This window comes from Mustela putorius, unplaced genomic scaffold (assembly GCF_011764305.1).
Source record: "Mustela putorius furo isolate JIRA1106 unplaced genomic scaffold, ASM1176430v1.1 tig00003834_pilon_pilon_pilon, whole genome shotgun sequence".
NCBI lineage: Eukaryota > Metazoa > Chordata > Mammalia > Carnivora > Mustelidae > Mustela > Mustela putorius.
The window spans coordinates 72422997-72437500 of record NW_025421987.1 but is presented as its reverse complement, the minus strand read 5'-3'; the positions used below and the strand labels follow the sequence as shown (position 1 = coordinate 72437500).

General features: G+C 43.5%; 1 protein-coding gene across 1 annotated transcript in view; it reads left to right on the top strand.

Moving 5' to 3' along the window:
* Positions 1-1361: 1361 nt before the first annotated feature.
* The window catches only part of LRRC31 (leucine rich repeat containing 31), a 28931-nt gene continuing 15788 nt past the window's right edge, over positions 1362-14504 (top strand). The window contains exons 1-3 of the mRNA XM_004756541.3: positions 1362-1649; positions 10547-10690; positions 12344-12511. Coding sequence (XP_004756598.1) covers positions 1460-1649; positions 10547-10690; positions 12344-12511 — 502 coding nt within the window. The 5' untranslated portion in view covers positions 1362-1459. The remainder of the gene's footprint in view (positions 1650-10546; positions 10691-12343; positions 12512-14504) is intronic.

Sequence of the window (14504 nt, the reverse complement as noted above, 5' to 3'; positions counted from 1 at the left end):
CCAGGGTCCCTGGGATCGAGCCCTGCATGGAGCCCTATATGGAGCCCCACATTGGGCTCCCTACCTAGCAGGAAGCCTGCTTTTCTCTCTCCCACTCCCCCTGCTTATATTCCCTCTCTTGCTGTCTCTCTCTCTCTCTGTCAAATAAATAATAAAATCTTAAAAAAAAAAAAAAATAGGTCCTGTCCCAAGGACAGGATCTAAATTTTATTAACGAAATCTAAAATTCTAGGAGTGGGATAGGGATGGGGTAACTGGGTGCTGGACATTAAGGAGGGCACAGGATGTAATGAGCACCGGGTGTTGTATGAGACTGATGAATCACTGAACTCTACAAAACTAATAATATACTATATGGTAATTAATTGAATTTAAATTTTTTTAAATGTCCCCCAAAATCTAAAATGCCATTGGCAGTTCAAGTATTTAACCCTCTCTTAAAATGTAGGCAAATCCCAGGAGGGACAATAGATAGACCCTTATGACTCTTTAGCCTCAAATCACACCAGACCCACTCCTTACCTCCATCTCCACATCTTTTGCTCCAGGAAGATCAGAATTCACTGCTGGAGCCAACCCCAGGCTTTTCCCAGCCTTTATTTTTGGAGACTTTTGAGCTTGTTTTTTTCTGCCTGGACCACTCTTCCCTCTCTTCTCTTTTTAGCTAACTCCCCAGGCTAAAAACCCGGGCTCCAAGTCTGTTCTAGGAGGCAGGCGCAGTCCATCGGAGCCTTCCCTGACTTCCTTGGTCCCTCCTCCCGGGCAGCCCTTAGCCCAGTGTGTTCTCCGACTTACAGGTTAAGCCTCCATCAAAGACAGGAGCTATGTCTTGCTCCTCATGGACTCTCCCATCTAGAGCTGCATCTGACCCAGAGTAGGCTCTGTTTATGGAGTGAGTGAAAGTTTTACTGCCAATGTGTTTTCCATGGGGGAACCGAGGGGGGCTGGAGTGGAAAAAGGGAAGATGCCAGAAGAAAAAGCAGCAGTGTGCGGAGAAAGGAGCCTGGGCTCACTGAAGGCAAACTCTTCCTGGGCAGCAATTCTGCAAAGGGCCAGACAGTTGAGAGGTGTGCTAAATCCTCTTTTACTGTCGTCCCTTTGAAGGTAACTGTAATTGACAGCTGAAATTTCAACTGTATTGACACATCTGATGCATTTGCCCAAGTGGTTTTTAATGACCCGTATCTCACATAATAAAATAGGGCAAAGTTAAAAACCAAGTTTGCTTTAGATTTGTATCTGCCACCATCTGTTGGTTCCCGGATCCTGGGTTACGTCATTCTTATTTTTACATTAAACATTACCAGTAGTAAAAACAAAGGAAAGGGGGAAATAAAAACTCATGCAGGGAAATTCTGATTTCACACAGGCTTGACAGAGTCTTTTTCTTCTCAGTAATCCTAGAAACAGAAAACAACAGGAAGATGTCTTACTGAGACAGGCCCCCTTCAACTTGACCATGAGTCAAACACAGAAGAAGAATTCCTCAAATGGAGAAACTAAACCCCGGACCTCATTTCTCAACAGATTCCTTAGGAGCTCAAAATTCATGTCCTCCAAACCTGAAAGCCGAACAGAGAGCAATGACCTTGAAACAACTGATTTCCAACCCGGCAACGAGGCACAGAAAACAGCCACCTTAGATACTGGTAAACTTCTGACTGCTCTTACTTCTTTAATTTTTAGAATAATGCTTTCTCCTAAAGAGACTGTATGGGTTAAACTAAAACTAATCTGAGTCTCTATTCTAAGCGTTTACTACGTGACTTAAATGCTTTAAATATTTTGCTAATTTGACTTTTAATGATCAAAAGTAACACTACTGGAAGGTATAGAGAAGATACCTTGTTTCCTTTCATTCTAACACAAAGGATTCTTTCTTCAAGATTCTTTTAGTCTTTTGTTCATATGCATGCATTTATGGCCAGTCAGGCAGTCAACAAACCTGGAGTCACTACCTTTTGTATGACAGCTACTGTTGTGTTACAAATGCGGCCACAGAGAAACAGGACCTTGTGTACACAAAGAACCGAATGCACACACTTTCAGTGTGATAAGTGACCGGAAGAAAAATACGGCAGGCTAAGGAGACAGAGGATGGATGGGGTCCTACTTTAGATGGGATTGTGGGGAAAGAGTCTCGGATTTGGTGGCATTTGAGCAGAGGTCTGGATAAAGTAAGCCAAGGAAAATGGAGGAATAAAGCCAGTCACGTGGACGTCAATGGCAACAGGTTCCCAGGCAAAGGGACCTGTAAATGCAACGGCCCAAGGTGGGACTGGGCCTGGCATGCTTGAGAGTGAGCCCAAGGTCGGGGGTGCTGAAGCAAGAGGAGTGAGGAGAGAGGACAAGAGCAGGAGGACGGTCATGGAGGTGCCTGGGGGCCAGAGCAGGCAATTTTTACACTTATAATAGCTTACAAATCCCTCTTGAGCTTACATGGATCTGTGATATTACTTCTGCAACATACGATTATATTGCTTAAGCCTAGCATGGCAGACATGCATAAAATGATGTTCATATGCCACCTTTAACAGCTATTCCATGCATATGCCATAACTACTTAAGCTCCTTTTTTGTCCTTCAGTGACTATTTTTGTCTTTCCCTCTTGCTTATACCTGGCTTCATTGTATTTCAGCCTTTTTTTTTTTTTTTTAAGATTTTATTTGACAGAGAGAGAGATCACAAGTAGGCAGAGAAGCAAGCAGAGAGAGAGGAGGAAGCATGCTCCCCACTGAGCAGAGAGCCTGATGCAGGGCTTGATCCCAGGACCCTGAGATCATGACCTGAGCCGAAGGCAGAGGCTTAACCCACTGAACCACCCAGGTGCCCTTCAGCCTTTTTAAAAAATATAAATTCTTAGAACAGAGATTATAGATTCAAGGGTTATGAAAATAAATAGTGCCAAATCTCTCCCTAAAGCTATATGTCATACACAATACCATTGGCATATTATTAGATTAAGTGTATTTTTTAAACATCTTAAACTTCTTATGCAAACATACACAGCAGTAGAGAGAATAGTCTAAAACAAGTCTCGAAGGAGTCCCCATGATCACTTCCCCCATCAGTGATCAACCCATGGCCAATCTTTCATTTATACCTACCTTTAATTCTGTCCAGTTATTTGCATCAAATACCAAAAATAATATCAATTTATGTGAAAGTCAATTAAGTTTATATTTAAATATATTTTGGAAATAGGAAGTTAAAGTCTACTTTAAAAAAAAAAAAAAAAGGACAACCTGTATCACAAGATTGTTGATACTTGTTCTAAAATAGGAAACAAAGCTTCGGGAACCTGGGTCATGAATGCCACAACCATGATGAAATTGACCGTGCAAGGCCAGGCACTGGTTATCCTGGCTGTGCAACACTGGCCACTCAACCTTGCATGGCTTCTCCATTTCCATTTCTCCCCAAATTCAGTGGCTCCTGCAGTCATGTCAATTCTGCCCTCAAATGGCTCTGAGAACTGGTTCCTCCTCTCTATTGCTGTTCTGGCTTTCACTGTTTTTTGCCCAGACTGCTGGGACAGCTTCCTAACTAGTTTTCCTATTTCTGGTCCAGCTCTCTGGCCAGCTTGTCCTCCACTCTGCCACGGCTTGCTCTCTCTAAATCACAGACATGATGTCTTTCACCTGCTTCAAATCTTTCCCCAAGTCTCTCTTGCCTTGGAGAGAGTCTACACTCCCAAGCACGGTCTTCAGGGTGCTTATGATCAGATGGACCTCTCTTCGTGTCCTCTGCCTTCCCCCAACCTCATGTTCATCCTCTACTCCTGACATTGAGATTCACTTGCAGTTTCCTGAACTGGCCATACATATTCTTTCAAAGGGGTTCCCTGGGCTTATAAAGACCTTCCCTTATGTCACCATGCTGCTTCTGCACCCCTCCTCCACTTATCTCTCCCTCATGTCCACCCACCTGGTTGACTCTCCCTCTCCCTTAAGGTGTAATTCATGTATCCCTTCCTCTTGAAAGCTTGCCAAGACCTGTCCTGGGACCTGAGGTACTTATTGTCATACCATGTGTTCCCAGGTACCCTCCACACACCTCCACCATTGCATGTCTCCTCTGTGCGGTGGGCATGGCTTTCGTGTTTATCTCTTCCATTAGACAGGTAGCTCCTTAAAAACAGGAACTTGTTATCTTGGTTCCCTGTACAGTGCCACCCATGTTACAAATGTGTAATCTGTTTTATGAAACCACTGGGATTCTTGGTTGTTCATAAGCAAGAAACCAACCCTTACAGATGTAGGTCGGAAAGAACTTAATGTGAAGATACTGCTTAGCTCACAAGATCACGTGGAGAAGGCAAAATCTTGGTTCAGCAGTAAAACAGCCAGGAAAAGTCTCTTAATCACTCCACAGAACTGCTCACATGTGACAACTTTGTCCTCCTCATGGCATGTCAGTCATCCTACCTCAGCCAATGGGGAGCAGTTCTGACTCAACTGTTTTATGTCTTGAGCTGTGACATTTGCTATCCTTTAAGGAAATGGGTTTATGTATTAAAAAAATGATATGTGTGGTCTGCAAGGACATGTCCAAGGACCTCACAAATTGGTACTTGTATTTATACTTGGGAGTTTGATAAAGATTTATCATGTTGACTTATTTTGGTCATTAAGGAGTTTAAAGCTAATATTCATTCATTCATTCAATTATCTGTGCATTCAACAAATATTAATAGAATACCTCTCACATAACAGGCACTGCAGAGTCCCATCTCCCTTGGGAGGCCCCAGTAAATGAGAAGTGAACCAGGCAGGAATTATAGTATCTCTTTCCAGACGAGTAAACCGAGGCTCAGAGAAGTTCAGTGACTTGCTCACCTGAGGGACCCATGATTTGAACCAGGTCTTCCATTCATGCTATCTTAGACCTGCCAGTCATATCCAGGATTACAGAGTGCCCAAGTAGGATGCGGTATGAGAAGAGATTCCTGAAACTGTCAATTGGTAGGTCACTGCTGGTGACCTTTGAGAAACAATTTGTTGGGATAGGTGATTGTGGTCACCAGAACATAGAGGGTTAATTGGCAAATGGGGTGACGTGGGACCAGCAAGCCCAAACCACCCTTTCCAAACATTTGACAGTAATCATTTCCTAATGATGGACCAAACAGTAGCTTGAGAAAACAGAAGCTTTGGTTAAGCTGGAACTTGAGCATGATTGTAGGTTGAGCCTATGGAGATAAAAAGCTCAAAAACAGAAGGGAGAAAGCATCAGATAGCACACACAGAGATTTTTTTAACATAGAAACTCTAACACAAACATTCATATAATGGACTTTGGAGCAGACCGTTCTGGGTTCAAATTCTGACTTGCTACTTACTAATTGACAGGCTCTCTGTGTCTCGTGTTCCAAACCTATGAAATAGTGTGATTGTGACTCCTTGCATGAAGTTTACACAAAACATCCTGTACCCATTGGCACATAAATGTTAGTCTCCCAGGGTGCCTGGGTGGCTCAGTGGGTTAAAGCCTCTGCCTTCGGCTTGGGTCATGATCCCAGGGTCCTGGGATCGAGCCCCACATCGGGCTCTCTGCTCTGCAGGGAGCCTGCTTCCTCCCCTCTCTCTGCCTGCCTCTCTGTCTACTTGTGATCTCTGTCAAATAAATAAAATCTTAAAAAAAAAAATGTTAGTCCCCCACTCACCACTCTCTTCTGCTCCACCCCAAATTAGAATTGCCAGATAGAATACATGCAATATTTGGGACATACCTTTACTGAGCAATGATTCCTTGTTTACTTGAAGTTTAAATTTTTCTGTTTCTTGAAGTTTCTGTTTTTCCTAAATCTGGCAATCCTGCCCAAAATAAAATGCGATCTATCCAATCAATGCACAATGCAACTGGAAGGCCAGAGTGAATCGCAAAATGGTGGATGGTGCTGCCTCCTACTGGCATAGTGTGGTAACACCAACCATCCTGCAAAGATGAACGCAGTATAGGTGTTCTCTTAAAAACAGCCAGCCAGTGGTGATGGTGGACATCCCAGCCGGGTTCCTGACCTTAGCGGAAAAGCTCTCAGTTTTTCCCCATTGAAAATTATATTTGCTGTGGGTTTTTCATAGATGGCTTTGATGATATTGAGGTATGTACCCTCTATCCCTACACTGTGAAGAGTTTTGATCAAGAAAGGATGCTGGGGGCGCCTGGGTGGCTCAGTGGGTTAAGCCGCTGCCTTCAGCTCAGGTCATGATCTCGGGGTCCTGGGATCAAGTCCCGCATCGGGCTCTCTGCTCAGCGGGGAGCCTGCTTCCCTCTCTCTCTCTCTGCCTGCCTCTCCATCTACTTGTGGTTTCTCTCTGTCAAATAAATAAATAAAATCTTTAAAAAAAAAGAAAGGATGCTGTACTTTGTCAAATGCTTTTTCAGCATTTATTGAAAGTATCACATGGTTCTTTTTCTTTCTTTTATTAATGTATTGTATCACATTGATTGGTTTGCGGATGTTGAACCAAACTTGCACCCAGGAATAAATCCCACTTGGTCATAGTGAATAATTCTTTTAATATACTGTCTGATCCTATTGGCTAGTTACTTTGGTGAGAATTTTTGCATCTGCGTTCATCAAGGATATTGGTTTATAACTCTCCTTTTTCATGAGGTCTTTGTGTGGGTTCGGGATCAAGGTAATGCTGGCCTCATAAAATGAGTTTGGAAGTTTTCCTTCCATTTCTATTTTTTGGAACCGTTTCAGGGGAATAGGTATTAGTTCTTCTTTAAACATTTGGTAGAATTCCCTTGGGAAGCCATCTGGCCCTAGACTCTTGTTTGTTGGGAGATCTTTGATGGCTGCTTCAATCTGCTTCCTGGTTATGGGTCTGTTCAGGTTTTCTTTTTCTTTCTTTCTTTCTTTTTTTTTTTTTTTAACATTTTATTTATTTATTTGACAGACTGAGATCATAAGTAGGCAGAGAGGCAGGCAGAGAGAGAGGAGGAAGCAGGCTCCCTGCCGAGCAGAGAGCCCTATGTGGGGCTCCATCCCAGGATGCTGGGATCATGACCTGAACTGAAGGCAGAGGCTTTAACCCACTGAGCCACCCAGGCGCCCCCTGTTCTGGTTTTCTATCATAGTATTAGAAGTCCTAGCCTCAGCAATCAGACAACAAAAAGAAGTAAAAAGCATCCAAGTTGGCAAAGAAGAAGTCAAATTCTCACTCTTTGGAGATGATATGAAACTTTATGTGTAAAACCCAAACTCCACTCCAAAACTGCTAGAACTCATATACGAATTCAGTAAAGTGTCAGGATATAAAAATCAATGCACAGACATCAGTTGCATTTCTATGCACCAACAGCAAGACAGAAGAAAGAGAAATTAAGGAGTCAATCGCATTTACAATTGCACCCAAAACCACAAGATACCTAGAAAAAAACTTAACCAAAGAGGCAAAGAATCTGTATTCAGGAAACTATAAAGTACTCATGAAAGAAATTGAGAAAGACACAAAGAAATGAAAAATCATTCCATGCTCATGGATTAGAAAAAAAATATTGAGAAAGTGTCTTTGCTACCTAAAGCAATCTACACATTTAACACAATCCCTATCAAAATACCATCAATTTTTTTCAAAGAAATGGAACAAATAATCCTAAGATTTGTATGGAACCAGAAAAGACCCCAAATAGCCAGAGGAATGTTGAAAAGGAAAACCAAAGTTGGCAGCATCATGATTCCAGACTTCAAGCTCTATTAAAAAGCTGTAATAATCAAGACAGTATGGTACTGGCACAAAAATTGACACATAGACCAGTGGAACAGAATAGAGAACCCAGAAATGAACCCTCAACTCTATGGACAACTAATCTTCGACAAAGCAGGAAAGAATGTCCAGTGGAAGAAAGACAGTCTCTTCAGCAAATGGTGTTGGGAAAATTGGACAGCCACATGCCGAAGAATGAAACTGGACCATTTCCTTATACCAGACACAAAATAGACTCAAAATGGATGAAAGACCTCAATGTGAGAAAGGAATCCATCAAAATCCTTAAGGAGAACACAGACAGTGACCTCTTCGACCTCAGCCGCAGCAACTTCTTTCTAGAAACATCGCCAAAGGCAAGGGAAGTAAGGGCAAAAATGAACTATTGGGATTTCATCAAGATCAAAAGCTTTTGCACAGCAAAAGAAAGAGTCAACAACACCAAAAGACAACTGACAGACTGGGAGAAGATATTTACAAATGACATATCAGATAAAAGGTTAGTATCCAAAATCTATAAAAAACTTATCAAACTCAACACCCAAAGAACAAATAATCCAGTTAAGAAAAGGGCAGAAGACATGAACAGACATTTCTGTAAGGAAGATATCCAAATGGCCAACAGACACATGAAAAAGTGCTCAGCATCATTCAGCATCAGGGAAATACAAATCAGAACCACAATGAGATACCACTTCACAGCAGCCAAAATGGCTAAAATTAATAAGTCAGGAAACAACAGATGTTGGCGAGGATGCAGAGAAAGGGGAACCCTCCTACACTGTTGGTGGGAATGCAAGCTGGTGCAGCCACTCTGGAAAACAGTATGGAGATTCCTCAAAAAGTTGAAAATAGAGCTACCCTATGACCCAGGAATCACACTACTGGGTGTTTACCCTAAAGATACAAACGTAGTGATCTGAAGGGACACCTGCACCCAAATGTTTATAATAGCAATGTCCACAATAGCCAAACTATGGAAAGAACATAAATGTCCATCAACAGATGAATGGATCAAGAAGATGTGGTATATATACACAATGGAATACTATGCAGCCATCAAAAAAATGAAATCTTCCCATTTGCCACGATGTGGATGGAACTAGAGGGTATCAGGCTAAGCAAAATAAGTCAGAGAAAGACAATTATCATATGATCTCCCTGATATGAGGAATTTGAGAGGCAGGGCGAGGGGTCTTGGGGGATAAGGAGGGAAAAAATGAAACAAGATGGGATTGGGAGGGAGACAAACCATAAGAAACTCTTAATCTCACAAAACATATATAGGGTTGCTGGAGGGTGGAGGGGGGTATAGAGTGGCTGGATGATGGATGTTGGGGAGGGTATGTACTAAGGTGAGTACTGTGAATGGTGTAAGCCTGTACACAGACCTGTACCCCTGAAGCAGATAATACCTTATATGTCAATAAAAATAAATAAATAAAAATAAAATTCAAGTTGCCTTAAAAAAAAAAAAAACAGCCAGTGAATGAGAGACATTGGGGAGGGTATGTACTATGGTGAGTGCTGTAAATTGTGTAAGACTGGTGATTCACAGACCTGTACCCATGAAACAAATAATATATTACGTGTCAATAAAAAATCATAGCCAGCCAGCAAACACACTGCAGAGGAGAAGTAGAGTTTGTGTTCCTCTCCTAATATTTAAGTCTAGGCTGATTACTACTGAAATCCTACTATTAATTTTCACTGGTACCAATACATTTCTCTTTAGCTATGTGGTTTTGTACTTCGTAAAGGTTAGAAGAGTATCACTGCATATTTGGAACTTACACTTTCATTGTGGATTCCAGTGTACTCTTTTTATGTTTTAAATTTTACATTTTCATCTACAAAACCTCCTTAAAGTCACTGTCAGTACCTGCATATTTGTTTTTCCTTACAAAAGTATGATGTGTTTTATATGTGTCTTTTTTTTTTTTAAGATTTTATTTATTTATTTGACAGAGAACACAAGTAGGCAGAAAGGCAGGCAGAGAGAGAGAGAGAGAGAGGCAGGCTCTGCACTGAGCAGAGAGCCCGATGCGGGGCTCGATCCCAGGGTCCTGGGATCATGACCCGGGCCGAAGGCAGAGGCTTCAACCCGCTGAGCCACCCAGGCGCCCCTAAATGTGTCTTAAGTGCTGACACATACTGGGACATAATAGGTGTTCAATGAAACTAAAGTTTTTCTTAGCTTAATGTTCGCCTTAGCCCAGCATTAGTACAGAGGAACTTGATAAGAGGGCCACATAAGTCGTCTCTCATAACAAGAAGGACAAATGAGGCTTTTGGGGTGTATTCGCTGGCAGGGGTGGAGAAAAGCTCTCCCAGCCACTCCGCCCTCTGGATCTGTCAATTGAATGGTCTAGGAGCCGCGTTTCATTGGCTCCCGTAGCCAATGAAGCTCCAGGCGGGTGAGGGCAGGTGACTGCAATGCTTCCCTTTCCTCACTGGTTTGGTCAAATACCTGTATTCCCCACCTGGCGTGCACCAGGCTGCCCGTCCCTTAAAGGGTGTGCTAACAAGTTCGCTACTTTGTCCAGGAAGACAACCGTTTCTACATGCTGACAAGCTCCTGTCAGGCGGTAAAGGAAAAGCACCTGAGTCCTCAGTTTCCTTGCCAGAAGAGGGTCACTGCAGTGATCAGTGTCCAGCACTTGGAGGCAGGACAGTGGTGAAGTTCTGTCTCTGCTTAGCGCTTCCCTTCTGGGCGGAGGTTTGCTCAGGACTGTTGTTAGTCTTGTTGACTTGTCTTATTGCCATCACTGTGCCTCTTTATCACGGTCTCACTCAGGGCACGTTCTTCTTTATTCTCACCATGTAGCTCAGCCTCTCACTTCAGAAATGGAATGTGGACCCAGCATGGAGGAAAAGGAGCAGTTCCTGCAGAAGCTGGGCAGAACAGCCGTGGACAAGTGTCTAGATCTGAACAACTGCAGGCTGACGGCGGCCGACTTGAGGGAAGCGGGTCTGTAAGAGCCGGCACGCACGGAGGGCCACGGGTGCCCTCGGGTTGCCACCGGCGGGCAAAACACGCTCATTACTCACCTGGCAACCCCGGGTCTCAGGGTGGCCCCAGACAACTCGGGAATAGCAGCTGCACCACTTTTTTTTTTTTTTTTTTTTAAACAAGTTAATTGATCCTTCCTCAAGCTTCAAAGATTTGAGCCAAGTGTAGGAGGAAGGTTCCTTTGTCTGTCAGTTCTCCCTGAGCATTTCACCTCCCCTACTGCTGGCTCCTTACTCCCTGAAAAACATTTGTCTCGCCCACAGCATGAGATATAAACTCTTGCAGCCCGTCCATGAAGCCCGAGCCCTGCTGGGTGCGTAGTTATGAGAGAGGAGCCGCCAGCAGTCTTTGCTCACAACCTACACGCTCAGCAGCGTGAGCGGCAGCTGCCACACGGAAGCAGCAGTCTGGTTGCAAAGGTGCCCCTCCCCACACAATTATGACCACCTTTCTTTCCCTTTTTCTTAGAGACCTTAAGCCCAGCCTTCCCTCAAACTAGTTGTGTCTCCCAGCACAGAGGTATCAAAAGAACTGGATCGTGAGTGAGCGGTCCTTGACCATTTTAACGGAAATCCATGTCATTACATTTTGGCCACTGTCTTCAGCGAGAACCTACCCTTGTCTGTGTTTCCAGATGCCCGTGTGTCAGAATCACTCGCAAAGTTTGTGTTCACTTGGTTTCAACCCAGACCACTGACCTGGAGTCTCGGAGAGCGGGCCCCAGCAATCTTGTTTTTAATTTTTTTTTTCCTTCTTCGTGTGTTCAGTGACTTCTCTGCTCGATAAAGTTAGGATTTGGGTAAACAAGTTGAAATTGAAGGCTAGTAGAAAAAAAGCAAAAACAAATTTCACTCCTAAGCCTGGCCTCAGAATATTGGACACTGCTGTGCCTTAAACTGTAAGAGCTCAGCTTGCTACTTCTGACTGCTGCCCTGAACCTTCAAGATAGATATTTAAAAGCAAATACTCAAAGATTCTTTGCCTGCTCCAGGTTGGCATTTCTACTCTTGAGTATCATTGCTTCAGGACACAGAGACAGCCTTAGCGAATCTTTATCACAGACAGTAAGGTCACTGTTAATGGGCAATGGCAGATACTCAGAGAAGGTTCTGGTCAGGCTTTGTGCCAGTCTAAACCTCCACATATTGGTCTATTTAAATATAATGGGAGCTTTCTAAGGTGGTGACACCCAGGAAGTCATGATCTAAAAGAAGGGGTAACATGGACCCCCAATCTCGGCAATCCTGGCCAACGGAGCAGTCCTCCAGCTTTCAGCCCAAGGATCCAATAGGATGAAGGGGTGAGGAATTATTTTTGCAAAATAAAGGACTAGTATGCATATCACAGCAGCAGTGGTAGTTAACAGTAGAATTACCATTTCTGCTACAATAAAGGAGCTTCTATGCTATGAAATCTTATGAAGATACCACTACATTTTTGGAGCGCATTTATTTGGCAGAAATAGGAAATATCCTAGGAAATAGGAAATACAAAAGTCATTCTTCCCAATTGCATGGCTGAGGGACCCCTGCTTTGCTGAAGGCCAGTATGGCCACCGCTCCTTCGTGTAATTACGTATGCAACCCTGTATATCCTCTTGTTCATTTCCAGTTGCTTTGCTGCCTCTTCTCCCAGACTTGGAAAAACTGGATATTTCCTGGAATGATTCTGTAGGCGGAAACCTCCATTCAGTTACACAGCACCTGCATCTCCTCAGCAAGTTAAAAATCCTGAGGCTGGGAAGTTGCAGACTTACCACGGATGATGTGCAAGCCCTGGGTATGGTCAATGTTTCACTGGAAGCGGCTCTGAAGTGTCAAGGGCAAACTCCCTGGGTCACCCCCACCCCCCAGGTGCTTGTGAATGAGAGCGCCTGGATGATCTAGCACTTGCAAAACTCCAGTACACTTGCAGCCTGTACCTACTAGCACTGTAGTAAGCCCCAGGACAGAGTAGGGAACAAGGCTGGCCAGAAAGACATCTGCTCTCAATGGAGATAGTTTGTCAAATTTGCTTACTCTCAGTCTGCTAATTGTCTGTAAAATTGAGGAGTTGGAGTAGATAATGATTATTTTCCGATCCCAAAATAATCTCTTCTATTTTTCCATTCCCATCTTTAAAAAATGGATCAAAACAAGATCTTTAAACTAAAAGCAATGGTTTAAATAGAACTAGGGCCTCAATTAAGTTAATTTATATACTGGACACAGAATGTAGGATAAAATTTGTCACTCTATTAACCCAACTCTTTATACGATCCTTGCTGGTTTCAGATGCCATTCAGATTTTTAAATATTCTTTTGGTCTGAAGTTTCTTATTTCAGCGACTATTTTGATCATTTACATCTCTGCAAAAAATCTCTGTAAAAACAACACAGTTCACGTCAAATGTCCTCTCTCTAATCCCTCTGTAGGAAATCAGGGTCATTTGACGCCCCCTGGCCCACCCTTCCTTTAGCTGAGAAACACCACATAAGTGGCCACGTGTTAGTTCACATTCTAGCCCCCCATCTAACTAGTCTTGTGACCATGGACAATTATTTAAACTTCCTAAGCCTCAGCTTTCTAGCTTTCTTTTCTCTGAAATGGGTTGGATATCTACCTCAAAAAACTATTGTGAGGATTAAATAATTTCTATGAAGCACTTACTACATGCCTGGCGCATAGTACATGCTCAGTAATGGGGAGGTCCGCCTTTCAGTACTCCCTCATTCGAAATTGACTTTCAGTGGTTTGATGTGGTGAGTTGAGCCCCACTGGTTAGCAGCTGATTATTATGTAGCAGGCTGCAAATTTAACTCACTGCTACTCAGGGGTGAAAAGAAAATGTAGTTTCTCTATTTTCTGTGATTTATCTAAATTTTGTTCATGATCTTCCAACATTAAGAAATGGGGAAATGGGGGGGCACCTGGGTGGCTCAGTGGGTTAAAGCCTCTGCCTTCGGCTCAAGTCATGATCCCAGGGTCCTGGGATCAAGCCCCACATCGGGCTCTCTGCTCAGTGGGGAGCCTGCTTTCTCCTCTCTCTTTCTGCCTGCCTCTCTGCCTACTTGTGATCTGTCTGTCAAATAAATAAATAAATAAAATTTAAAAAAAAAAAAACGAAATGGGGAAATGGGAATTTCTGCCCTGGAACTCATTCCAAACTTACCTGGTTCAGGAGAGAAGCTACATCCTTGTTGCCGTGATGTTTTATAACCCGCTCCCTCTCCCAGACTCCTTCTCCTCTCTGGAAGGGCTTCTGCATCTTCTCCCATAAGAAGGGACCTTCCTTAGTATTGAGGGCAGATGTGGTACAGGGAGAATAAACGGTTTAATGAAAAGAGACCATAAATCAGGGGGCACGCCAATGTTATCATACCTGTTACAATTGCTGAGTGTAGGATGATCGATGATGGCTCCCCCGTACCATGTACACAGCAGACATGGCTGATCAGTCCTGCACTCTCTGTCCCTGATGCTGAGGAGGGCTTCCAGGTATAGAAAGCCACCCCAGCTGACTGGCGATGGCACACACAATGGCACCTGGGCTGAGAGAACATGCATTTTAACATGAGGCTCCTGGACTCCCAAAACCTCAGTCCACACAAAGAATGGTCAGTGGCAGAAGTCCAAGGCCAGTAGTGGACCGTGGAGGAGAGGCTTCTAGACACAGGGGACTTTCCATTACTCTTAATCATTCAGTGTGGAGATTGACTCCGCACATCGAGGAAGTGCGTTTTCCATGTGTGTGCCTCTCTGCCCTGTTCTACCCGGGACAGTAGAAGTTATT